This window comes from Corvus kubaryi, unplaced genomic scaffold, assembly GCF_017639235.1.
Source record: "Corvus kubaryi isolate FWS band 111438036 unplaced genomic scaffold, C.kubaryi_AGA036_p1.0 split1-131, whole genome shotgun sequence".
In the NCBI taxonomy this organism is placed as follows: domain Eukaryota; kingdom Metazoa; phylum Chordata; class Aves; order Passeriformes; family Corvidae; genus Corvus; species Corvus kubaryi.
Genome location: NW_024582073.1, coordinates 1978774 through 2006318, shown reverse-complemented (window position 1 = coordinate 2006318; position 27545 = coordinate 1978774). Strand labels below are relative to the sequence as shown.

The 27545-nt window shown below is 40.4% G+C and overlaps 1 protein-coding gene across 8 annotated transcripts in view; it reads right to left on the bottom strand.

Annotated features, from left to right (window-relative positions):
• Window positions 1–616: 616 nt before the first annotated feature.
• The window catches only part of MTUS1 (microtubule associated scaffold protein 1), a 117206-nt gene continuing 90277 nt past the window's right edge, over window positions 617–27545 (bottom strand). For 7 of the 8 annotated variants that reach the window (XM_042053621.1, XM_042053623.1, XM_042053624.1 and 4 more), the window contains 8 exons: window positions 16049–16115; window positions 7988–8202; window positions 7358–7463; window positions 6267–6340; window positions 6068–6163; window positions 3469–3585; window positions 2109–2206; window positions 617–1295 (listed from right to left, as the gene is read on the bottom strand). In XM_042053621.1, coding sequence (XP_041909555.1) covers window positions 1079–1295; window positions 2109–2206; window positions 3469–3585; window positions 6068–6163; window positions 6267–6340; window positions 7358–7463; window positions 7988–8202; window positions 16049–16115 — 990 coding nt within the window. In that variant the 3' untranslated portion in view covers window positions 617–1078. Of the gene's footprint in view, window positions 1296–2108; window positions 2207–3468; window positions 3586–6067; window positions 6164–6266; window positions 6341–7357; window positions 7464–7987; window positions 8203–16048; window positions 16116–16920; window positions 17123–27545 lie in introns of those variants that run through there. The other variant, XM_042053629.1, reaches the window with a different exon arrangement.

The window sequence follows — 27545 nt, the reverse complement described above, 5'->3', positions numbered from 1 at the left end:
TGCTAATGCTTAAAAAGGCAAAGTGTGTCACCAGCTACATTGGAATTCACAAATTGCTTAATCTTCTTGAGAACTGAAAAAAGAATGCACCTAGTTTTAATTATTGCATTTTTCTCTTTGGCTTTCAAATCTACATCTAGTTTATCCTCAGGAACAGACATGCTAATTTGGGGAGATTAGTGCTTCCTTTCCAGCAAGTAAGATGCTTGGTCTAGGCTTCTAAACCTGCAACTCAACTAAGAACTTCTGACCTTGAGTGCTACTGTGGTTCTGACTACAACCCTATTGACTTGAAATCCAAAATCCATTTCACCCTGCAAAGTTCTCCTCATAAATGGCAGAGTTGTGCATGGACATGAAACCAAGAACCTGTGCAAAATATGGCTGCAGTTCAATTTGTTTTCAAAATTAATTCAAAGTTGCATACTCAGGTTGGCCAAGACACTAATGAGTCAATTGACAAAGCTCTTCATGCCATTTCTTTACCAAACTGAAGCCAGAATGATGAAGGAAACTAACCTGCAGTACCAGTGGCAGTTTCTCCTCATTCCCAGGCAAGGGTACTGTGTTAAGCATGCATACTGAGAGCAGTATCAAGGAAGTACATGTCAATGTATAGTCTTCAGCTTTTATCCTTTATTACGTACACAGCAAAGAAGGCAGCATTAGACACACGCACAGTGTGTTACACCCATTCCATCCACAGCACTCGCACACACGCACACACACAGCCTTAAAAAAGTGTCGGTGATAAGGAACATATTATAAAGGTTGTGATCTTTATCTCTAAGCCCCTGAGCTTCTTCTTATGGTTAGGTGAAAAGGCAACAAACAAGTCTTTCCTTGCTCTGTAAGTGCTTTGTGCAACAATGTCCATAGAGGTCATAAGTCTTTCTGGGAGGAGTGAATGTCTTACTCCCATATTCACAGTCTCCTATCGCTGTTTTTGCACCAAATAGTTTCCAGTTATGTTTAGTTGTCATAGGCGGCCAATACAGCTCTTGCTCCTGTGATTAAAGTTAGGAAAGGTTCTGCAGATCAGAAATGAAATGCAGGCCCCTCTTTCTCTCAAGAGATGTCATCTCGGTGACACTGCAGGACTAGAGAAATTACCAGAATTCCGTGGGGACTGAAGAGGCACGGATGAAGAACTGGGAGACAGTTTTCTTGGGCTGCATAGGTCACCATTGTGCAACTTCCACAAAAGTTCTTCATTTTCCATTGACAGGCGTTTGTTTACTTTTGATTCTTTCTCTAGTGACTCCTGTAAAACAGCTTGCTCTGTAGAAAGTTGCCTGCAAATGGAAGATTTACATCAGAACAAATAACCCTACTTGGAGGCTGCAGTACTGAAACTTAAAGAGAGGTTTGAAAGTGCATAAAGCCTTGCTTGGCTCTCAACTGAATTCCATCTTTATTTGGAGGATTGATCATGTTCTCATCCTAGCTATATTTAAACTAGTAGCTTGCAGAAAGCAGGAGAAAGTTCCAGTAAGAAACATCCCTAAGGGCCAGAAAAAACATCTGAAAAGTTAGGCTTGTCCTACTTAAAATGACACATGCTTTTAAACAGCTGTGCTGGAGCCTTTGGGTCTTGTTGCAGGCTCAGCTCAGCATAGAAGCTGCAGATTCCTTCACACTGGAAGAGTCTGACCATCCATTTAAGCAACAGTTAGGAAGACTCAGATCTGTTTTATTCATGTTAAATATTACTGTTATTGCTAAATAAACCACACTGATCTAAACTGGGGACAAATTACTCACTGAAGTGGTTATAAGTAGGACCCAGGTCTAGCTCACAAGCCAGTAGTACTTAAAAGGGACAATTTTTGTACTATGGTATTTCTGAGTTGCTTTTTCTTCCCTAAAATATTGGAGTACTGAAGAACAAACTAAACCTTTACCCACTTTCAGTATGTTCCTGCTTGTTATTCTACAAAGGAATGCACATTTGTAGAGATACAAGTGGGGAAGAAATGGATGTGTTCTTTCAGAGAGTACTACAAAATTGCATTCACCAGTATTTCAGCAGAATTTTTTTTGTCACAGGAACCCCTTCCCCTGATTAATAAGGGCATCTAAATGTCCTTATTAAAGGTATTTTTCACCTTGAAAGCTCCATGTGTTTGTCCATCCGAGCTTTTAATTCTTCATTTTCTTGCTGAACCTTCTTTAATTTATCCATTAAGATTGTGTTGTTCTCCACCTTAGAAAGAAGGTCACAATTTGAAATAAAACCCATACATGCACTCATCAAGATACTGACTGAGCTATCACAGACACTGGTGATCTGGAGCTTGCAGAGGTTGTTGGAGTACTTAAAAAAACCTGCAGTAACATCAGACTGACCTGCTGCCATGGCTTAATGTTCTGTAACAGTCAAATAGATCCTACTTACCTTATCCTTGCATAGCACTGGCACTTGGCCACTTGTGCTGATTAGATGCCAACAAGGAGGACTGGATAAGGGATCTGCTGTTAACCAGTGCATTCCAGTAACTTCTGCCAGCGATGGACAGCAGTTTTAGACACTCTAGCATCTTTCTAGACAAAAGACTGTCCAGAAATACCGTGACAAATTCAGGAGTTCCCCTGCGTAAACAGCTTTCCCTATTGCTCTTCTGATTCTACTTTGTTGCTGGAGGATGTTATCAAAAATAAAAGGAAAAACTGAATAAATGGTTGGATGGTCCAAGGCCTTCTGCACTGTGGCCAATGTCTGCTGCAGAAGATGAAGGTTTACTAGTAATGTGCTAGTAATTGTAGACTACAGTAACATACACTGCTGCACAATACTGAACAACAACTGACGTGCTCCATTGTATCCAAACCTCTTTCTACACTTCCACATTAAAATCTTGCTTAAGCAAGTATTACAACAGTGTTCAAAGGCCCCACCCATGAGAAGGACCCTGTCCTGTCACAAATAAGAACATGCTAAGTAATTACAAGTTCTGCCTCCAAACCTGACTTTTCACGTGGAATTACACACAGGTCAGGAGCACAGCCACACAGCTAAACAAGCAGCCTAACAGCTACAATAATTGGCCTAAGCTAATCAAGATGTACTCCATTTCATATTTGATCCCTTCTTGTTAAATTAGGATAATTTCCTTGTTAATGTTTTCCTGACAATGCAATCTTATCTTCCATACCACTTGAGCAATGTAGCAGGTAAGGATTTTGTTCTTTGGGGGATGAGGGAGAAGAGAGGGAAGAGGCTCTACTAACTTAGTAATAGTTTATGCAAAGCAGTAGTGGTCTCAAGATGTTAAAAGGTCATTCTTTTCCCCTCTTGACATATATCCCAATGCTGTATCTGCGTGAGCATGTCCCATCATGAATTCCTGTTTCCTTTTTAACAAAAAAAGATTAATTGTTGCATGTAAGTCTGTCCAGCCCAAGTTCATTATAGGATCACAAGTCGGAGACACAGCCTCAGCCTGCCAGACCCCAAGGAACACTCACCAGCTTTTCCATCTTCATTAGCTTTATATCCTGCTGATGGAGTTTCTCATTCTTGATCTCCAGCACTGCTTTCAAACTTTCCAGCTCCTGTTCCAGGTACATTATCTGCGGGTTTTTCTGAAAGATTGCCAGAGAGTTTGCTTAGTACCCTGAATTTCAGGAATAATTTAGATGTTTCTCTGCTATTTAGAAAAAACAAGAAAATAATTACGGTAACGAGTTACTTTTTCTAAGTGAAATCAAGTCAAACGCTACAATAAATAAGAAGATCTGATATCACTTTATCCTCAGTTTTTGTTTGTCCTTCAGGGTAGGTGGACAGTTGCAGTTGCTTCATTAGGAGCTGTTCAGAAAACACTTAATGCACAGACATGAAAAACCCTTGTGAATCAAAGGAAGGCATGAATGCTGTCACAGCAAAACTTGTTTCACAGGAGTGCCCAAAGGCCTTAAGGCTAGGAGTTCCAAAATTTATTTCATATTACTCATAACCCATCCCAAGAGATAATTAAACATTTGAAGAGTTTTCAGGCACTGGAATAGTTCAAAAAAGCACCAGAAGTTTAAGTTCTGAACCTGACTGTAGCTTATCTTCTTCCCTGGTTTGAGTCTGAAGGCTCATAAACAGAAATTAAAATTTTTCTGTTTTACATTCTTCTAAAGCCTGAAAATGCAATTACATACACAAATCTTGCACTGCTGCGCATCCATTACTTATCTACAGTATAGCAAGTTAGGAGTTTTTTATTTTTCCTTTTCCTGTTGTTTTCTGGGAGGTAGAGGAGAGAGCAGGAGGAAGCCAGAGTAAGATGTGGTTTTCTCAAGGATCTATTTTCCAGAGTAAGAAACCATTCAAACACTGCAGAGTAAAAACACATTCTCTGCATTTCAAGGCAGTCACAGCCAAAAAAAAGCAAGTCTTAGTCCATTCCCAAGTAGTCAGAATGGAACACAAGCTGAAATCAATCAATGATTAAGCATGTTGTGTAACTAAGTTTATCTTCAAAATCAAACAAAACTTGTTTTAGTGTATTTGGGTAAGAACACAGGTGCACTGCACTGAGTAACAGCTTCACTGCCACACCAGAAACCTCGGACAGGAGGGCAATGCCTGCAGTTTTCTGGGGTGTGGTCCCAGAAGGAGAGGGCCAGTACATGTCACAGGTAATAGGGGCTCCATCACCTACACAGTTCATTCTCCTGCTTGTTTTTAAGGCCTGTTGCATTAGTGGTTCTTGTTTAACTTCTTTTGAGAAATCTGTGCAAGGGTGAAGCATGCTGCGCTGCCTCAGTTAAGGCAGCACACAATTTGTTCCTCTGTTTTGTGACTTTAGCATGGAATCTAGGAGCTAACAAGAAAAGCAATCCTGAGAAGTTGAAATGTAGCTTACAGCGTGTTCAATATTCAATTTATTTTCTTTCTTTCTTCAAGCCCATTGGCCTTAAAATATCTTTTTAAGGTTAAGTCTGAGCTCCCCACATTAGCTATTCACAGGAGAACACACAGCCAAATAAAAAGACTCAGAGGCCTACATAAGTTTTTAGCAAAAAACTGGGATTATCAAGTGACACTATCTAAATGATACCAGAGAACTGGAAATACATCTCTGTCTTCAAAGGGCTATTGGGAATTCCAATGTTGCAGAATGTGTGTTTAGTACAGAAGAGTCTGCTGAGTCAAACTGGTGCTTTTCCAAAGAGAAGTCTCAAGCTTATCATGCATCTTATGCTCTCAGGAAAGCACATTTGCAGCTATGTAAAGGCACTTGACTATTGCTCCTTTAATTTAAGCAACATCTGAGCATCCCTGTGGAATACAGTTCAAACTCCCACTGCCACAGCGACATATTGTGGTTGCAGATTCTTCTTGTGGCAGCTCTGTCCTGCCCCTAGAATAAGCAGTAAGAGAAAACAAAACAAAACAAATTCCAGTAAAAACTAGGGCAACTTCCACTAGAGGCATCCTAAGTGAGTCTTCGAGCATGGAATTTCTCTTTGTGGAATAAGCAATACTCCTGGTATTCCGCTTACTTCTGGGTAACCGGAAAGATTAGCATGTTTGTGTCTAACCCTCCCACTGCATAAAAAAACCCCTCTCTCAGAGCACATTTCTATCCTAGGAGCATCAGAGGTAACAGCAGCCTTGGGAGGAAAGGCAGGGCAAAATAAAAGTTTCTTTAAAGGATAAATCAGTAAAAAGTATGAATCAATGTTTGAATAAAAGCATTAGAAATGAGCTTTGCAGTAGTGATGCAAGCCCACACTGATCATAGCACTGGTACAACAGTTATCGACTGTCCAGAAAAATGCTATGGTACAACTGCTGCACACACACAGGTCTTCGATTTAGCTTAGGCTATTATTTACACCCCTGTCTTAGACACTCAACAGCTTTATAGAATTATAATGGTAAAGTTAATACACAGCATTACAGTGCTTGCAAAAAAATTGGGAAAAATGGCAGGTGAGCCATTTACGGAAAAGTATTACCAAGTATGGGAGCCCTATCAGGCTTCATTGCAAACCTTCTGCATTATGCAGTAAAATAAACCCAGGCAAGATCTGCTCATCCACATTACTTTGGAAGATCAAGACTTACAAGATTGGATTTTTCTTTGGCTATTTGTTTTTGTTCTTCCAATTTCAGCTTCTCACTCAAAGAGTTGTTTTCACTTTTTAGTTCATCAATTTTTTTCTGAAATGCAAATATATTGTATAGTTAGGCCAAGAATTCAGTGCACATCTCCAAACTGCTTTTCAAGTTTTAAACCCAGCAATGAACCCAGCCCTTAACAAACCTCCAGCAATTCCTGCTTCTCTTTAAAGGAATCTTCAAGTGACTTCCTTTCAGATTCATGGGTGCTCTTGAGCTCTAAAACAAATTATTTTTGCAGATTTTTAATACCACGTAAGACGTGAAAATTCTTTTTGAAAAGAAACAGCCTGAAGAGCCAGCCTACATATATACACACAGATGCAGTTGATGGCAACACAGAAAGAACATTTATCATTAACTGATGCAAAGCATGTATGAAGTATCAGATTTATTCCCACTTCAGATTTGCTGATTGTCCCCTCACATATCCATTTCATTAGTGAACAGCCTGTCAGTTTTGAGAGCATTCATCTGCATGCAACAAATGGACTTATTAAGCACAGGCCACATCTGACAAAAGTTGATTTTATGGAAGGAAACACAGCAAAAATTGAAATTGTGTCTTCCACAAACTTCTAGAAGAGCATTTCTTTTCCTACTTTGGATGCCATGCAGAGGAGTTTGTTCTTTGAAAGCAATGGAAGCCTGAGCAGTCTTCAAGACAAAAAAGTATCACTGGAAACTTGGCTATCAAGTTGAGTTGGAAGGAGGATGGAAATCATCATCACTTAAGTCAGTAAGATGCAATGTCATTTAAACCTGAGCATGGTCACCAGCCCTCCCTGAAAAACCACCTCCGCCACAGTGTACTGTACACAGTGTATAATATTTCTCAACACTTCCATGTCATTATGGAAAGCACACAACCCTACTTATCCTCATTTTCAATTTTGAGGTGCTCCTTACAGAACTAGGGGGTAGAAAGAATTATTCAGTCACTTGAGATTTTGAGGGAAATTCAGAAATCTTTTACTGCAAGAAAAAGTCACTTCCACTCAAACTGTTTCAAAAGTTTCATTCAACTACAATGAAATCATGATTACTGCTGTATGTAAAATAAGACTTGTCAGTTCCAAAGGAAGGAATTCAGCCAATGATTTTAAAGATAGCTGGCCACAAAGAACAGTGAAGTGGACATAATGATCAAAAAGCCTGAATATTTTAGTTTGTGACTAGCAGTACTATAGCAACTAGCAGTACTATAGCACATGTACTTAAATACAAAATACTTGCCTGAAAAAGAGGATTCATACTTCTTTTTCAGCTCCTCTACTTTTTCTGAGTGTCTGTTTTCAAGTTCCAGCTTAAAGCTTTCATGTGTGGTATTTAAATTGTCCACCTGCAATATGACAACATGATTTTTCTCCCCTTACATGTAACAACCCTTTTTTAAAGCATTGTTTCAATGGCTTCATGCACTATGTCAAGTACATTTTAAATGGTCTAGTAGGATTTAAAAGGAGAAGCTGAGCCCTGTACAACATTTAATAAATGAGAACAATGCCTTACAGTTTACAACTACCAACAGGATGATGTGTGCATCTGTCACACGCATGGAGTTGTTGCATAGCAAGGTCAGAGGGCAGGTGTGTTTCTATAAATCTTAAAACTCAAGCTGCCTCAAATATCCCATGGAGTTCTAGAAATTATTTAAGCTGGCAGAACACAAGCAATCTCCACCACATTTAAACATAAGCTTAAGATCTGTACAGCTTAGTGTGGTAGTATTTTTATCGCTGCAATGAAGTGGAGTTTCACATTAAATAAAATAACTGTTATTAGCAAAACCCAGGATTCTTTGAAGACTCATTTATAGCAGAAAGCAGTTACTAGAGAACTTTTTCTACACTGAGTGTTACAAACCTGCTCCTGGAGTTGGGCTTTGTACTTTTCAGCTTCCTCAATGCAGATACTTTGGAGTTTCTCACATTCTGCAGTGTAAAACTGTTTAAGCCTCTCCTCCAGCTCAGCTAAGTCATCATGATGTTGCTGGTTTAACTTCTGCAAAAACCCTTCATAAGCAACTTGCAGTTCATTCCTGTCTCTTTCCAATTTCTCACAAGCTGCAGAAGTGGTTACTGAAGATGTCAAAAAAAAAGAGAGAAAAAAGTGGATCAAGTTCAATCCTAAAGTCACTTCTTCATTTACAGGTATTAAAAATAATGAACACACTGCATAGCAACATGGTTATATGCAAAGACAAATAGATACATTTATTGAATGTGTACCCCCTCCAAGGGCACATGAAAAAACCTTTGCAAAAATACCAAATTCCATGTTTCTTAGGTTGAGCATTAATTGAACCTAGTTAAGCCAGGAACCCACATAGAAAGCACAAGTGTTGCAGATTAACAGGACATGAAAGAAAGAATGTCTCATGAGAGGCACTGAAGAGCTCCAATAAAAAAAATAATTGCATTTGATACTTCACCTTATTTGATTCCACTTCAGTAGAATACTTGTCAGAGTACTTCACTTTTTGACATATAAACCACTTTGCTAAATTTGAAAGTCTTAATAACCTGAATACTATATGTTTAATGACACGCACGCTCAGATATACAGCAGAGAAGCAATTCTAGCCTGACATGGACAGCCTGATACAGATCTGCCAATCCGAAAGGTACTGCTCATGTGTTTATGCCTCAGATATTTAAATATGCAAGACAGAGAACAGTTTTAGGCAAAAAGTGCAGAGTATTAAGAAAAGAGAAATGCTGTGCAGTTCTCTTTACATCTGCATTAACACAGGTCTGCTAAGAAGGCTGCCCATATTTGTCTCCCCATATTTGTGGCTGGTTAAAAGGCAAAACAGAAGTTAGGAACTTGCATTTTTGAGTTTGAAATTTAGCATTCCCAACTCCAGCCAACCAAGCCTGAATAGGAGGAGTCACCTTCCTACTGCAGCAAACGCCTTATGCAGTTCCAGCTCCACCCAAAGCCTGGAAGCAAGGTGAAACAGCATCTCTGACACAAGTGTGTGGTCACTGACCTTGAGCAAAACTGGTTCTATACAGACTCTAGAACTATGGTTTAAAATAACTTAGTGAGATGAGTGGCTGCTTAAGAGAAAAATCAACTAAAATGTTAACTTGATCTTCAAAGGCAGGAGAAGTCATGTATGCATGCACTTCACAGCAGAATGGCACACTGCTTAAACAGTGTAAATATAAATGCTATGTAAAAGCATGGGAAGAGTCAAGGATTTTTGTACAGGCAGTACAGGAAATTCTCATCACAGCTGTGTTTGAGCCTTAAGATAAATAAATTACAGTATCTTCAATGACTGATTCCCAAAGCAGTAGTGGGTCAGCTCAAGGGAAAGCAGCCTGCCCCAGCAGAGTGCTTCAAGTTACACGTATCTTATTCTTCTTTGCTACAGCTCATTAAAAGCATGTGAGTAACTTGATGAATGATATTCACACTCTCTTTTAAGGGAACTGTAAAGAGTCTTGGCCCTGCTACCATAATTTGGAACCTGCAGTAGAACTAGAAAGTGTTAAGAAAGTGAGCTGTACTGCATGGAAATCAATCTGCATGTGTGTCTACCTGAATTAGGTTTAACAGCAAGCTTAGCTGTGCTGGGTCTGTGCGAAAGATCCGCTGATCTGGACAGATTTAGGCCAAGCTCTTCATTCTCTGACTGGCAACGATGCAACAGAGGCTCAACTGAAACCACAACATTCTCTGCAACCCAAGCAGATTTCACAGTTTTTGCTACTTTCTGCACTAGCACCAAGAGATGGTTTTACTTCTCTATCTTTATTCCTTCCACAAACTTCTCTTACCACTGTTCCCTTAGGGAAAGGAAAAAAACCAAACCAAACCAAACCAACAAACAAAAAAATAAAAAAACCACAGAAAGCAAATTAGCATTCACACTTCTTTCACACCGCAGTGGCAAGAAGTTATTGAATAGATATACTCTGCATTGCCACATTTTTGGAGAAGAGGAAACATCATTGTTAGGGGACATTATTTTACAATGCAAAGACCAGGCAGCAAGCCAAATGGAGGTATTACACAGCCAGCCACATGCAGATTGATCTAACCTTCTGTAGCAGAGTAAAGGCATAGCTGAGAGGCAGGCGACTTGCATGGCTCAGTTGAGGTAACTGTAGCAAAATGCTTCAAATGATCCACTTCACTTCAAACCAACAGAGGAAGAAGCATCAAATTCCTTATTTGCAAGGCCAGAGCTGATCGTTTGCCTCCAGTTAGCCAGAAGAATGTGCTGCCTATCCTTGCATTATCTTTAAATGTCAGCACGCAGAACTTCAGATGATGCAAAGCACTTCAGAAAAAAAGCAAATAGCAAACCACGCCTTTGTCAAAGAAAACAGACGCATCAGTTCCCCTTCAGGCAGTTTGCAATTCAGATTTATGAGAAGACTAATGTTACAAAGGCAAACTAAAAACTTTTAAAACTTGCACTGGCAGTTAAATGTTGTTACCTTGAAGGTAACTCTGGCATCCACAAAGCTGGAGGCTGCAATGCTTCCTTGCAGATCACAAGCCTGACTTGAGTCCCTGCCATCCAAACAAGAAGCAGAACTACAAAACCAGTGAGCTCCCAGTATCATGGTGGTACAAGAAACTGACCATGGAAGGCTTCAGCAAAAGCACCAACTAAAGAATTGTTAATTTGAAATTATGAGATGTCCCATAAACCAAAGCTTGTCTAAATACTCAAGATTGAAATCTGCAGCAAGTGTTCTGCACAGCCCTATCCATCTGCAGACTGAATCATGTATTTTATGACTGCTCTGCCTTTTTTAAAAGTTGTCTTTTTCATGATTTGTCCCTAATTCCTTAATTTGGCCGTTTAGCCACTGACTAACCAAACTCGATTGCTACTCAACTGAAGAGTCTTCTCATTGAACATCTGATGCTAAACTTTGAAGAAAAATTTGTAACAAATATTTGTGCTCTTCCAGTAGCAAACACACAAATCTACTTCAACTTGTCATCCACTTCAGAGATATCTGAAGTGCATACTTTAGCGTTTTTTTACACTACTACTGTGTTTCCTTTCCCTTCTTGAAGTGCTTGCCTCCACGATTCCACATCTTCTTTAGACCACAAACCTTGAGCAAAAAAAACCCCAAAAGGAAATAAATAGTCCAACACCATTTCAGGCAAAAATCAAGCCATAGAAATGAAAAGATGTGCTATTCATTTGTCCATGAAGTTTGTTCAATTTTACTTGTAACACTAAACAGTTTTAAGCTTTAAGGATAGAGTATACGAAATGCTATACTTGGCAGCCAGAAGCAATTTTTACTTCTTTATTCAAATAGCAGAGCCATTAATATTTTTCCTCCAAATATTAATATTTTTTCCTCCACTTGGTCGTCGCAGTCTCTCTTCCCAATCATACAACTGTCCTTCCCTGTATTATTACAAGATTAATCTGCGTATTTAGGCTTCTTAGCACTGTTAATTATAAATGAAGAGCCCGGTTCTTTTGGGCCAGACCATGACCTTTGGAAATCACGGAAAGTTTCTGAGATTTGGTAACAGCAAATCTTCAGAGCAGAAATGCTGGTTTTGACATGTAAAATTACCCTTTACTTGTAGTAGTTAACAGCAGCCACTTGCACCTTGGGTATTTCACTACAAAGCTTAAGTGCCAAAATCATAAAACAAATGCCTGCAAGAACAGCATGGAGAACCAGGCACTTGGCAACTCCCTGCAATAGTGCCAACAGCAGCACATCCAAACCACATCAACAGTCACTGCAGTTGAAGGAGAGGACTGCAAAAGTTGCCTTTGTATCTCCAAGAAAGCTATTTTGTATTTCCACTAAAAGTAGCCAAGACATAAGACCTTACAATAGTGCAGCATCTCCTTTCACTTTTTTTACCTTGTTCTAATTATAAAACCATCATCCAATTCAGCCCTTATGGCTAAACTGCTTAGAAAAAACATTTTTCAACTTACATTCCCCTAAAAGCCACCATAAACATAGCTCTAAGATAAAATACAATGGATTTTCTTGAAGCCAGAGTTACATTTTTTGCAAACAGTAGTTATCTTCATAAAACTGTCCAGGTCACTCACTGGCCCAGTTATGATTTATGAAAAGGCATTAGACTGTCTGGAATTCTAAAACAGAGTTCATTAGGACATTTAACTGTCAGCATTTTAATAGATGCGGGGGATGTGAAATGGGGATGATTACCACAAAAAACCCCAAGTATTTAGTACCATGTGATATTACACTGCACTAACACTTAATTGCTCAAACCTTGTATTTCACACTGCAAGATGTACGTTCACTTGACAAGTCTGCTATAGACAAGCTAATTTCCTTCTCTATGCAATATATATTTTTATATGTATATAGTAATTAATTCATGGTATTGGCAGATTCTCAATACTGAAAATTCTTCTACGCAAACATGCTTTCAAGTTTATGACCAAGTTTCCCTTGGTGTTACTTCCATAATGAGGCTAATGGTACAGGACAATAAACCACATGGCGTATTTTTGTTCTTGGGCAAGTTAGACACGGCATGTAGCCAAAAAAGCCTGCTTTAAGCAACATTTAAGCAGGTATGATTGAATAAATGATGTGAAGCACTCACTTCTCTGCTGGGAATTAAATTCACATCCCTGTGCTGCAAACACTACAAGTGACAGAGTGTTCAAGCAGGCAAACAGGCAAGTGTATGAAGTGTGGCAAGTCAGACCCCATCTCAAGTAAGTGAAAGAAACATCTATCTATTACTGAGTATTTTTACGGATCACCTTAACCTGCAAACCAAATACATTCACTGTAAAACACAACAGTCTCTTCCATCTGAACCTGCAAAGCATCTTGAAGATAGTTTAGTAATAAAAAAAGAACATGAAGGTATTTGCAAGAAAATACAGTTTATCAATTGCCATGCAGCAACTGGAGGTGAGAGAGAGGGGTCTGGTATTTGGCTGCCTGTCCAGGGTACGCACAGGCCTCTCCAGGCCACCGAGAAAGGCTCTCGAATGGCCATGTTCAAAGGGCAAGGCGGGCGTAGGCTGAGTCAGCTCTGCACCTGCTGTTTTGTAGCAGAACTGAGCTGGATCACATCCAGCCTGGTTGCGAGGAGGCTCTGAAACAATTTGGAGTGCAATTAATTTAGAGGAATAGTTTCATACCTCTCAAGAAATATGCAGCTCTTGCAATTTCTACTTACATAATTAAACAAGTAACTAGAAGTTTACGCACTAGCTTGCATCTTAAGAAGAGAAACAGCTGACAAGCAGGATATCCCTACCTGCTCCAGGCTCCCAGAACTAAGGTGTTTACATTCAAACCACAAAGTTTAGTCTTTGTAGCTGGAGATTTTAAGGAAGCCCAAGTCCAGAACCCAACTGTTACTGAATTTGAACTCCCTTTGGAAAAGCCCATCCCCAAACACCTGTCACTGCTAATCCTCGAACGTGGTTCCAGCTACTGAGAGCAGAAAGCATTGTCTGGTAGCCATCAGCCCCATGACTAGCACAGTCACATGGTGGCTGCCAAAGACACATTCTGGGACCAGAATGCATACTCGAGCCATTAAACAAAAAGGTATCTTAGTGGAAAGTGTCTTATGTAATAATCCAGCAAAACAGACCATCTGACAGCAAGTCAATTTGGTCTTGCAAGGTAAATCAAGGAGCTTGGGAATGTGCACAATTGAACTTCAAAGCAAGAAACTGAGGAGTCTAAACTGTGCAGGGTACAAGCTGCAGGAGACTTCATGTTCCTCTCAAACTCAGAAGCATGCAGGGTACAGGCTACACTGGGCTGGGCACACCTGGTTCCTCTTCTGAGACTGCCTGTCCCCAAGATGCAAACCAAGTCATTAAAAACATGGCAGCTGGGACCCCACAAAACATGCCTACATGGCCAAAATAAGATTCAAACTGCATTTAACTTTCCCAGCAAACCTATGCTTAGATCATACTGTGAATGAAAATTCACAGTACTTATGTCAAAACAGTCTATGGAAATCTTAAGTTCAGCTGTAACCATTTAACAGTGTCAACAGGAAGCTGATTAGAAGGTATGTATTCCAGCAGATTATTTTCAGCTAAAGCTACTGTTACAAGAATGACTTTCTCATACCTTGTCAACAAATTATTAATTTAACTTTAAAAAAAACCCCAAAACAAAACAGTTCTTTTTAGAGCTAGATAGAATTGAAAACCTGGATAGTTTTTCATTTCTGTAATTAAATCCACTCCCTTTACATGCTGAGGAGAGCAGTACAGACAGGCTAGACGTGTGACGTGGTTAAGACAAAGGAGCTGCATGAAGACAAATGCTTCACTGAAACCATGGTCTGGAAACCTTACAAAGGGAAGTGAGCCCCAGGCTGCCATTCAGATACTCCTGCAGAACTGACCCAGTAAGATCAGCTCTGTGAGGGGAACAGCTGACGATGTCATCCAGCAGCACATGAGCCAGCATCCCTGTCTGAGAGCTCTGTACATTCGGGTGTCAGAGACCCATCAGGCACACTTGCATTTAAAGTTTTCTCTAGTTATCAACCTACTGAATGGCATATACTTGCATTGGGAGTCTCATTTATGAGCTCAGCAGGCTGTTAATCAAAGCAGGAAGGTAACAAGTTTATGGAAAGCTCATTTAATCATGAGGCATCTTTACAAAGAACTAAGCTTTAAAAAAAAAAAAAAAAAAAAAGAACCAAAAACAACCTCCACCAAAACCCTCAGAAGTGGTAAGGGGCAAAAAGTGTTGGCCAGATTATGGTCTACCCATCTAAGCAGAATTTTCCCTCTCTAGATAAGTGATAAACATAGTACCTACGCTGATAAAGGAAAAATAATATTGAAGATGCAAACCTAGGGAAGAAAAGAGACTTTCTTGCTCTGATAGCAATCCTTGTGAAGTCATTTTCTTGGTGAGGCAAACAAATGGGGTTGTTCAGAGAGTCACATTAAGTACACAAATAAAAATAAATCTGGTTTATAAAGTTTATAACACAATGTTTTAGCGATGCAAGAAGGTCATTTCCACATTAAAACTCTAGTTCTGTTGTCACTTTAGGGTAATATAAGCATCAGCTGCAGCTGATGGGGAACATGACCCTTCACCCTGCTACTCCTTCCCCTTTCTCTGCTCCGGTCCCAGTGCTCCTTCAGTCACATACTGAGCCAGGCCAGACAGCTTTGGCAAAAGAGCACTTCAAGCCACTGTTTTCAGCTGGCTTAGGTCCCCAGGCAGCTCACTGCATTGCTGGGGGCATGGCTGTTCCAGCAGCAATGCTAGCACAAGGAGGACAGAGGGATGCAAAGGCAGAGGAAGGCCAGGCTCTTTCAAAGCCAGCCCCTACTGACTGAGACCTGCCTGGAACAACTGCTAAGTTCAAATACATGGGGTTACCACTAATGCAGTTAAATCAAGCTTCAAAGTTGGCAAAACCAGTCCCTGCACATTACAGCTCAATTTCACGTTATAGCTGTCCACTAGAATGAGTTTAAAAATTTAATCTCATCAGCCTGAAATTTCCTTCTGTTAATTTTAGACTCATTCACCTACAAGTCACTAAGGCAAAACACAGATTTTTCACAGTATGTTTTACAGATTTATGAATTTTTTGCCAGCAAAGCTCTAGAACACAGTGCACAAATAAGTTAGGGATCAAAAACCAGTATATACACTGTCAGCCACCCTCCCATTTTTCAGAAGTGAGTGCTCTGGCCATCAGATGCATGTTTTGCAAGGAGGCCCCGCAAGGTGCAGTCAGATCAGTGCCAGGAATTCAGTGAACCTGGGGTCATGCTGTCAGGGCTCCGCAGCGCTAAAGCATCGGAGCGAAATTCAGTCAGGGAATTAAATGACTGCCATTACAGTACCAAGGCATCTGTCTTCTGCAGATCTGTTTTGCTGCATTTCTGTTCTCATGAAGAATACAAAAATAAATTCTTACCCAGTTCTCCTCGAAGGTTAACTAGTTCTTGAGATAACTCTTTCCGCTGCTTCAGCGCTTCCTCCCTCTGCAGAGAAAAGAACAAAAAACCCCAAACATTTGGTTACTAGTGATCTGAGCAGGGCACCTTCCAATAATTAACTTACATGTGTTCTGTAGGAAAAACTAGCAGCAGGAGCAAGAAGCCAAGATATGACTCATTTAGGATAACAGTTCAGCTGTTACAATATACACAGATGTTCTTCTGTTGTTAAGGAAGTTACACTTTAAAACAAAGAACAGCTTTTTCCAGGTTAACTCTGCAATTAAAATCCTACTTTGCAGCAATTAATTATATATTTTATGATGGGTGTAGCAACATAAGCCTCCAGAACAAATCAAGTGATAGCTGTCAAGGGCACAGAAGTATAGTGTGTATGTGAAAGAGGCATGCATTAAATATTTATCTTAAGCTTACTCAAACACAAAACCAAGAACTTTGCTAAATGCTCAGCCTTCCATGAAGAAAAGGCACAGCCCTGTTGAAAGTTGAATACAACCCACCCTGCTGCTCGCAGTTCTTAATGTTAAGATAGATGGTGTTTCTTATACCGAGAGAATCATAAGGAATGTGTGAAGAGATCACAACAAAGCAGAAGCACCCATCTCCCTGCTTTTCTCAGGAGCTGTGCCCTGGCCAGGAGGAGGCGGCTGGCCAGGCCGCTGTGCCCCAGACCCGCACCCCGGGGAGCAGCGCGGGCACAGCCCCAGCACAGCCGCTCCGTGGCCCGGCGGCCGCCAGCTCACACCACGCGAGGAGGCGACAGTGTCCCTGCTGGCAGGGTGCTTCACCGTGCTCCCGGCCGGCTCCCTGCGAAACAAACACTCATTACCCTTGCTGCAGCACACTGAGAATAGAGGCACAGCTTGCTGCTAGAGCAGCCCATCTTCCAGCGCCGGCAGCCCCCCGCTCGGCCCCCCGGCCCTCATCGGCGACGCGCGGGTGGCGGCGGCACCACCGAGCGGGGCAGGTCTGGCCAGGGCCGAGCGTCAAGGCTGGACCTTGCCTCCGCAGGTTATCCTGCTTCCGCGCCCAGCGCTCCCGACAGCGGCAGATACTGCAGCTCCTGCAATTGGCACAAGCAGCCAGCGATTACTTAAAGCCACAGCCCTTCTTTTATGAAAGGCGAGCCCAGACATTAGATCGATCGATCTCCACTTGCTCCGACGGCAGCCGGGATCACTGAGGAAACACTGCCCTTCTCTGCAGATAACCGAGCTTATTTTTAGCTGTTTCGAGCTTGCTGTACGCTGCTTTCACACTAAATTTGTTGATGCAAAAATAAGCCACAGGAGGCCTGAGCTGAATGGGAGAACCACAGATACAGCAGCTTTGCTGCTGTCAATGCCCAGGCTTATGTTCATAGCCCCGGTGCAAGCGAAGAGCTTGAAACTCAGTTTGCATGCTTTTCTTTTAGCTAGGATACATTGGGGGGGGGAAGAAAAAAAGAAAAGAAAAAATAAAAGCACTGGCCCAAAAATCACAGTCTTGTCCACAACTGAGCACAGCAGATGAATTTGCAGACTGGTTGAGCCACACCTACAACTGGTTCTTCCCAGGGAAAACCTCACCTTTACTGCAAATTCCCCCTTTGCCCTTGGTCACTCTCACTGCAGCCTGACCACATGCTTACACCTTAAGAGCACCTTGTCCTGGAGGCAGGGAATACTTCACTGCATGCCTGCAGAACAAATAAAGCAGTAAAATACACCATTCTTAAGAAAAACTAGAGAATGCGCACCAAAACCCCATCAAGATCTGACACAAGACTAATGAAAATGAGTAATTTTTATGTTACACACTCAGTTGCAAGTTTTAGGAAATTATTATGCAGCTGTAAAGGCTGGTTAGAAGAAACTGACAGCCCTTTACTAGAAATATTTATATTTTTGATCTTGTATGAGAAAAATTCCCTTTTAATCACTCAATTTAAGCAGTCTTAACAGTTATTAACTTTACACTTTGGCAGGGCTATTAAGTAGCTGTGTTGCAGTTTTATATAAAGCACTTAGAGGCTTTTTACAGTGCCAGTGGGCTAAGACTGAAAACCACGCCTCCCCCTCCACAGTAAATTCTCAGGAGAGCAGAGAGCTCAGTTATTGAAAGGACTTGCCCTGCTCTTCCCTGCTTCTCTGCTCAGAAAGGAGAGATGAGTCATCTCACTCCAGTTCAACACCAGTGTTCCCACTATGGACACAGCATCTGATGATGAAAATGGGAATGCTGCAGTGAGTTATCTGAGCTGCATCCTTGGACACAACCTGCTTTCTTCCAGCCTGCTCTGTCAGTAAAACATCTCAAATTCTCCCTAGTGGCTGGACCATGCTGCAGACCCTTTGCTAACATTTTTGTTTAGTGTTCCCAAAAGGGCTTCTTCATGGTCAACACATTTTGTATTTGCTTTCAGTTAAAGAAATTTGATGAGAAAAGGGCATGTGTGATTAGCATACTAAGGATTAACAAGAGGCTGAGACTAAAAATCTAAAACAAAATCGAGTAACACTGCCTTAGTAATCTTTTTCATGTTTCTTGCTGCTCCTAAGCCCTCTTGCTTTTTACTGGTGTTTAACCTGTTGCCTCGGTTCAGCTTACCCATTCATAGTTTCACAAATCCAAGAAATCCAGACAGATTTGTATCACCACCTCCTGCTAATGAATACACTCAGAAAAAAACTGCCAGCTGAAAATAAGAAGACTAAGTTGCTCATAGGGAGAAGAAGCCCCATGAAGTAGTCAGACTATCTAGCAGTTAACTTCGTACACTTTTATCTAAGTTCTGAGAGAACTGAAGCTCCGGGTATGTGGGTTTCCCCAATGAAACATGAAAGTTTCCCAAATCTGAAATCTGAATGCAGTAAAATACCAAAAGCACTTGAATAATCCAGTAAGGGCCTATCTTCAGTATTTAATTTAAAGACAGGTACGGATATGCTTTGGGCTGAAATATCCTGCAACATAAACATAAGTTTATGCTTAACAAGATTCTAGTTGAAAAATTAATACCAGAAATTGGAAGAGCAGAACTAAGTTGGAGCATACAGGATCAAGTAATTTTGGCATTGTTACCCAGATAAATTCGGCAATAAGGATCATCCTTGCTTAGTTGTCAGAGACTCGTGAAGGATCTTCAAACCCCTTTACAATTTCTTCTGGTACAATTTATGAATTTATGTGATTACCTGGTACCTATTTTTTTCTTATTTATGAAGAATCTATTGTAGGTTGAGCTTTAACCAAAACATTCCCCCTGCCATAAACATGGAAGCTATAGGTAGGAACAAGAACAGAGTTTAGGGACAAAAGGTTTGCACAGGCAATATTAGAGTGGTGCACCTCTGCCATTGAATGCTACAAAAAAGTTCCCAGTATAATGAAGGAGACCTGGACATTTCTTGTTCTGAGAAAGATTAGCCAGTTTAAAAATCCTTCATGTTTTGAAAATTTGACAAGTTCAGGTAGACATATGCCCCACAGCAAGGACACCTGGGAAGGTGAGATCCAAGGTAGAAGGTTAAAGAACACAACAGCTTCAAGATGACAAAAACTACCAAGTCAGGAACGGAATAAATTACAAAGTTTGTCATTCATGTTTGTTTTGTTGGCAGTTATGCAGCCCAATTACAGGCCTAAGAGTATTTTTCCTGGCAATTAGCTGTTTTTGCTACAGCTTGAGATTCAAGCAGGCCAGCCTAGGGTCATTTTAGATACAAACAAGGGCGAGGACGTATCACTGTCTGAACAGTTTCCATTGCTCTGCTTTAAAAGCAGGAAGCTCTACAAAAGTCCACACTCCAGAATGAACAAGAGGGTTATTTGTACCAAGCACACAAACAAACAACCTTCCTGGCTATGTACCTATACCAAATCTTCATGTAAGACAGACCCAAGTTACCTCCAAGATGTCAGGTTCTGAGTAGTTCTCAAGCTGGAACAGGTGGGCATTCCTCAAGTATCCCACAGCAACTTTGCAGACCACAAATACAAGACCATGAAGTTTTACAGCAAAGAGGCAACTTTGTATTTCCTTGAGAGGATGTGCAACTAGCCAGACTAACCATTCCAGGTTTCCCAGCACACTCCTGCTCCTGGCCAGGTGGGGTGATGCTGGTGTGGGAGTCCCATGCTCTGCCTGCAAATCAAAGCTTTGAGAGCCACAGATAGGCTGTGCCTGGTCAAAAAGGCCTAATCACCTTTTGCAAGTTTTCCCTCCATGTTAAGAGCTGCAAGTTCTTCAACAGAATATAAAAAAAGCAAATCACGGCAGAAAACGGGTTTCAAGTATGTGTATCCAAACAAGCTAACACTGCCCAATCTGGTAGTAATTATCCACACATCACAGCCCACCTTTTAAACAAGCACACTCCTTTGGAAAACAAAATATGTACTCTTTTGGAGCTGTATTAAAGAAAGAAAAATTCACAAGAACCAATAATGAAAAGTTCACATTTGCATACCAAAATACAGTAATTGTTTGCTTTTTTAATTTCAAGCAGCTATATAACACTGATATCTATGTGATAAGCCACCTGCCACAGCTGCCTAGTCTACCCCAGTAACAGATTCATCAGAAGCATTATAGATTGCTGCAACCAAAATCTGGAAAGCACTGGTATGTTGCACAGGAAGAGACACAACTCACTTCTAGGCCATGAAATACCCTAGGGAATCAGGCCGTGTTGTGGGAATTTTCCCACAACACAAATGGAGTAGCTGTACTAGAGTGTTCATCTCAGTGCTGGGATACAACATGGGATGCAACCCTGCCCAGGGAAGGTGGAGAAGGGCTCTGACAATGCCAGTACCAAGCCCTCCACAGTGTGCAGCCTGTAATCAGCCTTCTAGTTTTCATCAGCAATACACTTTGCAAGCAAGTCATTTCAAGACTTAAAGGAGTAGAAAATTAAGTGTTAAATATAAAAGCATGGTGATGCTTTTTTCAAAAAGCATTTTATTGTAACAGACTAAATAAAATTTGTTTGAAGTGTATAAAACAAATTAATCAATGCAAAGAACGGAAGCACTTAAATGTGTTTTACTATCATATACAGGGCCAAATTAATTTTATTCTTGGAAAGAAGAGTCTGGTTTTTGTAAGCCATTTACTGTCAAACCAAATCACAAGCACTTACTCCTAAAATTAAACTTAGAGAGAAATGCTGACCATTTAAAAAACATTGTAGTTTAAATAAATTAATACATTTGTAAGCACTTCTGTAACATGTATGTTTAGACCCTACTGGAGATGTGCTTAGGTTGTATGGAAAAAAGATCATAATTTAAATATTTTTTAATACTGGTACAGTCTCAGTTGTCAACTGAGTGTCTTTCTCATCCAAGGAGATATTCCTCTTGGGTACAAAGCATTACAAATTTATGTCTACTCCATCCTTGTGCTGCTCCACTCATAAAAAGATCATCATCATCATCATTGGCTGTAATGTAGAAATTGAGTCACATCTTTGCATAAATGCCAGTCACTCGTGTGTCATCAGCTACAGCCTGGAGGGCTGTATGAAGGGGCAACAAAAGGGCCATTCATATCTGCTTTGCAGTATGACATTTGACTTGATGATTTTGGTCCTTATACCACAGTATTTCTACCTGTCCCTGTTCCTTCTTTCCTAGCAAAATCCAATCCTCTAAGTAAATCTTCTCTTTAGATATTAACAATTTTAGAAATCAATTTCTTTTAAACTCACCTACTCCATACCTCACTTAAAACCCCCTTGCAATGTCATTTCCTCTGCATCCTCAATGCAAAAGCAAGCCAAAGAAATGAGCCAAGGAAGCAGTACAACAAACAGGATCTACACTCTCTGCTCCATGCATATTTTTGAAAGGAGCAGCAGATTATTACTGTGATAAAATGAAAATGTAATTAACCATCTCCAATCAAGAAATATACAGTGAAATGAATACTTCTAATTTATTCTTGGCCTCATTTGTATTATGCATTGCATTCTTACCAAGTGAAATATGCCATCAGTTTTCACCTTGACATTACTTCAAGCAGAATTAAGACTCAGAATACAACACTTACACAATTAGCTGATAGAGATTCACCGTGATTTCTAATATTTTACTTCTTTTATATACTAGATATCTATGGAGAATCAGATGGTTTTGCCCCGATGTTTAGTGTATGAAGCACTAAAGCAGAGAACCAGCCAAACAGGATTCCTGTGAGTCACTATGTATTTAACACATTTACTTGCAGGCTCTTCATGCTTTTGCAAGCTTTACATAGGATCTTAGGCTCTCAGGGATCTTTGTTTTCCCATTTAAAAGTCATGTCTACCTTCATGCAATAGCCCTGCAAAGATAGGTCCAGATGTAATAATATGGGCTATTTTACTTCTCTATAACAGCCTGTTTTGCTACTTTACTGGGTTTCTGAATGCTAATATGAGTTCTTACTTCTCACACAGAATGACTCCTTCCTTCCCTGAAGAAACTCCAATCTCATAAAAACTAAGTCTACCTCATCTAAGCAATTACTTATTTCTCAGTATTTTCTACAGCTTTCTATCTCAGTCCAACTCATCTGAATATGACACAGTCCCCACCAGATACTATGCAACTTTGACAAGTTACACCATCACAACTTAAGTTCTCACATCTATAAAACTGTTATTACCATTATAAAGTTATTCAAAATGCTGTAATAAGAGCCTGTGTTTGAGCATAATATTACACTATTTTCTTAATTTCATTTTTAAGACTATTTAGAATTTCACATGAAAAGGTAGTACAAATCAAGAGGGAAACAAGATTGAAACACGTTGCTTTCTTTCTTCCACTAACTGCTCCCTTAAATTCTGCAATAGATACCCCTGTTTTGCTACTGTCATGAATTCTGCAGCTTCTTGAAAAAACAGTAATTACAAGAAATGAGGTAGTCACGAAAATCAGATTCTTTGTGGAAAGCAACACTGGTTGTCTGAAACACCAAGTTTGTTTCAGTCAAAGGTATCTTTTTCCAAGACACCTTTTGCTAGGAGTAGCTATAGGACAGGACTCCCAACTCTCTTCAGCTGTAACCCATTCTGAATATCCAGGTGTACCAAATAAATTGCTTAACTGACACATCCTATAAAAAATTATTTCCATCAGAGCCTAGTTTCATAGTAATTAATGGATTAAAATGTTATTCTGGATGTTAGAGCTCACAAATCTTCAATCTGTTGCCAAAACCATTCTTGTTCATTCACACCATGTTTTATAGAGACATTGAGAATCCTATGAAAACTTCCTTGCTTTCCAAATGCTACCTGTAAGACACAAGCTGCCAGAGCCTAGGTTTGCTCTACAGGGGGAAACTACTGTGTTATTACTCAAATACACTCTGTTACAAAACAGAAAATATTTGCATTCCTCAAATTCAGAATATTACATTCTGACTTCTAAGTGATTTTTCCTTTTTCTTTTTTTTTTCAAAGTAAAGAAGCACTAAAATTAATCTCAATTACATGTCCTTATTCTCTCTTGTAAAAAGTTATGTCCATATTTTGGGAAGCCAGATACACCTGGTATGAAAATTCTAATGAAAACCTGCCATGTTTGATGTTAGGTTCTAGAAAATCAAAACTAAGAATTGTACTCAAAGACAGCTGCTCTAAACAACAGGACTTATAGGTCAAAAGATATGACTGTTCCAAAACTCTTGGGGTTTAGTGATGCAATGTGTACTTCTGCTCCTTAACCCAGATATGCGTTTCTCATTTGATAAATATAAACATTTTCTGCTGAACTTCCACAAAGGCCAGGACAAACATTTCTGATGCGTGTGTTCATGTATTCCAAAACAGAAAAAAACCCCGTTTTAAACTGCTAAGTTCCCAAGGAAGCTAGTATCTCAACTCTTACAGTCCTGCACATGTCAGGAAATGCCAGTTACAACAGGTCATACACTAATGGTTAATTTCTATTTCCACCTAGAAATACTGAAGCCTGTTCAGCCACACAATTTCTAGCACATTCCTCATGTTGTTTCCTGTGTCACATCCACAATTAGTGTTATTCACATATTACTGTCAGGGCTCTATAGCCTCTCAAATGGCCTTTTCCTCTACTAAGGAGACTTCTTAAAAATGGCACCACAACATGCCCAAGTAAAGTCTGAACTGTAAATAGCAGTCTTCCCATAACCATACCAAGAAAAGCACAACAGTGAAACTGAGTTTCTTTTCATCTCTATAGTACCCTGTTTCACAGATACAAATTTGAAGCCCATTTCTAGAGCAGAATCTGTAGAGAATTACTGAGATGCTTAATTAGATTCATTTATTAAACTAGAAGAATAAAAACGGGTATTCATAAAAATTAAACATTTTACCATTCAAAAATTTTTTAAACAGCTTGGGTAGTAGTTCTGAATGTGGCAGTTTATGCACTAAAATGAGAAAATGAAATACCTGTCAATTCACACTTTGAACAGTTACAAAGCCATTCTAACTACACATTACCCTTTCCTTTGGCAGCTACATCTGCCTTAGACAGACAAATTTAAAACTAGATTTAAAACCAAGCTAGTACCGTGCTGCTAAAATAATCACCCTCCACTCCCAAAGATGTAAGAAAGAGTTTATACATAGCAGTGAGTTGGAGGGTTGACCAGCCCAACGGCAGGGCTCACACAGCCTTGGGGGCAGCCCAAGGCAGGGGAAGCGGCTGAACACCTCTCAGAAGGCAAGAAGTAGAGGCTCAGGAAGAAGCTGCCAGAGCCTCAGCCTCATCAGCTGGTGATGTACTGGGGTTTTTTTTGCGTCCCAAGGGAGCATCTGGCTCCTAGCCACAGCTGCAGACCTCTCAGGCACACATTCCCACCCCATCCCAGCACTGGCAGTTCTTCACTTCCACTCCTTCCCACAGTGAACCACTGTAGGGGGACATACCCAAAACTCTTTTGACATGGACAGACCTGTAACATAATAACAATTTTTTTTCCCCTGTCCTAACTAGATGCCTGAACTGGCTTCCCAAAGAAGCCCAAGCATACACAAGGGCTAGGGAACAGAGGGGAGGGCTGCAAGAGTGGCATCCCCCGCCTGACTTATCACAGACATGCCAGCCACATATTTAAAGCCTCTGTGAACATATCTCTTACTGAAGGGACAAGAAATAAATTCAAAATGAGTACTAGTGGAAGTTAAAAGACCAACTCAAATGCAGTAGTGCAAATTTCAGAGCTCAATGCAGTTGAAGGTTAATGGCAAACGGCTTTCCTTGGCACGCACTTCATGTTCTTATTTGTAAATGGCCAAATTCACCATTTCCTCTGTACTGCCACTTTTCGTTTCTTGTTTGAACTTAAAAAACAGGAAAGTAGTCATGAAGTAACAGGAATTACCAGGGGATCAGGGGAAGCACAGTACTCTAGAAAGACTCAACGTGCTTTTGTGATCAGTGTGCAGTTTAACGCGTGTTCCTATCACTGCCAGCACACACACAGCTGTGCAACAATGGAAAAACTCAGTGTTCTCATCAGCCACGCTGTTCATTGCCATCGAATACTCTGGATGCCAAGAGGCTTTCCATCTAGCATTAACCCAGTGCAACAATAGCTCCTGTGAGGCAGAAAACACGTTTTTAGCATTTTTAAACTCGGGAGAGTCTTGGTAAAGGTAGCTATGCATAGACGCTCTCCCCACACCCCCTAAGGAAACACTGACAGATCAAGTGGGAAGGTTTTATCAGAGGCAGCTGTTACTATTGACAGCTCCAAGGTAACTCTTGCAACAAACAGGTTTCAGCTCAGGGTTTTTTGGAGAGATTCCTGCTCAGCTAGAAACAGCAGTGCAGCATTGCTCAATCCCATTTAACCCTTTGACAGCAGCATCTCAACCTCACTCCAGATGGCCTAGCTGCATTTTTGACAGAAGTCATTGCCAGCAGGTCGTGATTTCTTTTGCAGCTATATTCCACTTCAAATGAGCTCGTAAGAAACAACTTTTGTGCAGAAATACATTGGGAACTCTTGGGGAAAAAAAAGAAAAAAACAACACGACAGTAAAACCAAACAAATCTAACAGCCAAATCATATCCCAGTAACTTCAGCTTTGGAGGGAAAGCAGGAGAGGCCACAGCAGATTTTGCCAAAAGGCTTAGTCTGGGCTGCCCAGCCTTGAAGTGACCCAAGTGCTCACTCCAGTACTTTACTCCATTTGGCCAGGCAGGCTGTCCTTGACCCCATCTCACCCTCACACTGGCTCTGACCACACGTTAGGACAGTGCACGTCACCACCTGGCAAAGAAATGCTCTTTCGCTGGTTTAGCTGTCTGGTAGTGGCAGGCTGAATTGGCCTTCTTTAGGGACAGAGCAGCACCAGAGGAGTCCAGAGCAGGCCTTCCCTCTGGTTCCAGCAAGGTATTTCTAAGGCTGCATCATGTCACTTCACACTTGCTCTAGTGGGAAGAATGGAAGCACAACTTTGTTCCTCATGTAATCAGCTAAGCATGATTTTTTCAATGTTTTTTTAAAACCAGAGAAGCTGAAGCTACTTTCAGTTGGCTCTGCAGTAGTTAACCTATGAGACCCCACCTCATGAGTTAAAGCCTAACTTGAAGTTTCTCCCTGAGTTTCTCCAGAGTTTGAAAACTACATCAAAGGGGTCCTCAAAGGATACTTCAGACAAATAATCCAGTGGCCAGCTACAACTGTTAGCTATACCAGACTCCACTCCTTACCCTAAAGGAAAAAATCCCAAACAAACAAACAAAACTGAAACTACTCTTCACAGTGTTCCCTAAAACAGGGAAATCCTTCAGGATGTTTTCCCCCACCTAACTAACAGATTTTAAGTATTCCTTATAGCTCCACGACAGCAGAGTCCTTCTCATCCCTATGGTATTTCCACAACAGTAAGGCAGTGAGCCTTCAGCAAGTATTGTCTTATCCCAGGAAAGGAGAGAGCAACCTCAAAATCAATAACTGGTATGAAAATACATCAATTTGTCGTATCTAGCTCAATTTCATGTGCTCGAACTTAACTGTCCAAGACTACTAATTTTATATAATTTGACAGAGATTTTTTTTTTCTTTCCATCTGCAAAAGACTAACAAAGAGGAATAAGGAGCGAAATCACTTGTTTCTTCCATGCAGTTTTCTCTTCCCTTCATCTTCAACATCACTTTTTCCTTAATTAAACCCCCCCTTATTCTAAAACAAACCCCCACATTAAGGCTAAAGCAACCTGTAAAGTAGCCTGGAAGAAGCAAATTAGTATGATGGGCTTCTTCTCACTAACATGACATTTACAAAGTATTTGTGAATTTTAAAATGTTACAATACAAAATATTTGAGAGAAGAAACTAGGCCAAGACATTTAATTGTAAGAGTTATCAAAAAAATCACTGTGCTTATTCTACAGTAATGAGAAGATTGCACAGAAGTTTAGCAGTGAGAATTTCAGTTATAAATTTCACAATATCATGTTAGATGACAGGCATCCAAAAAT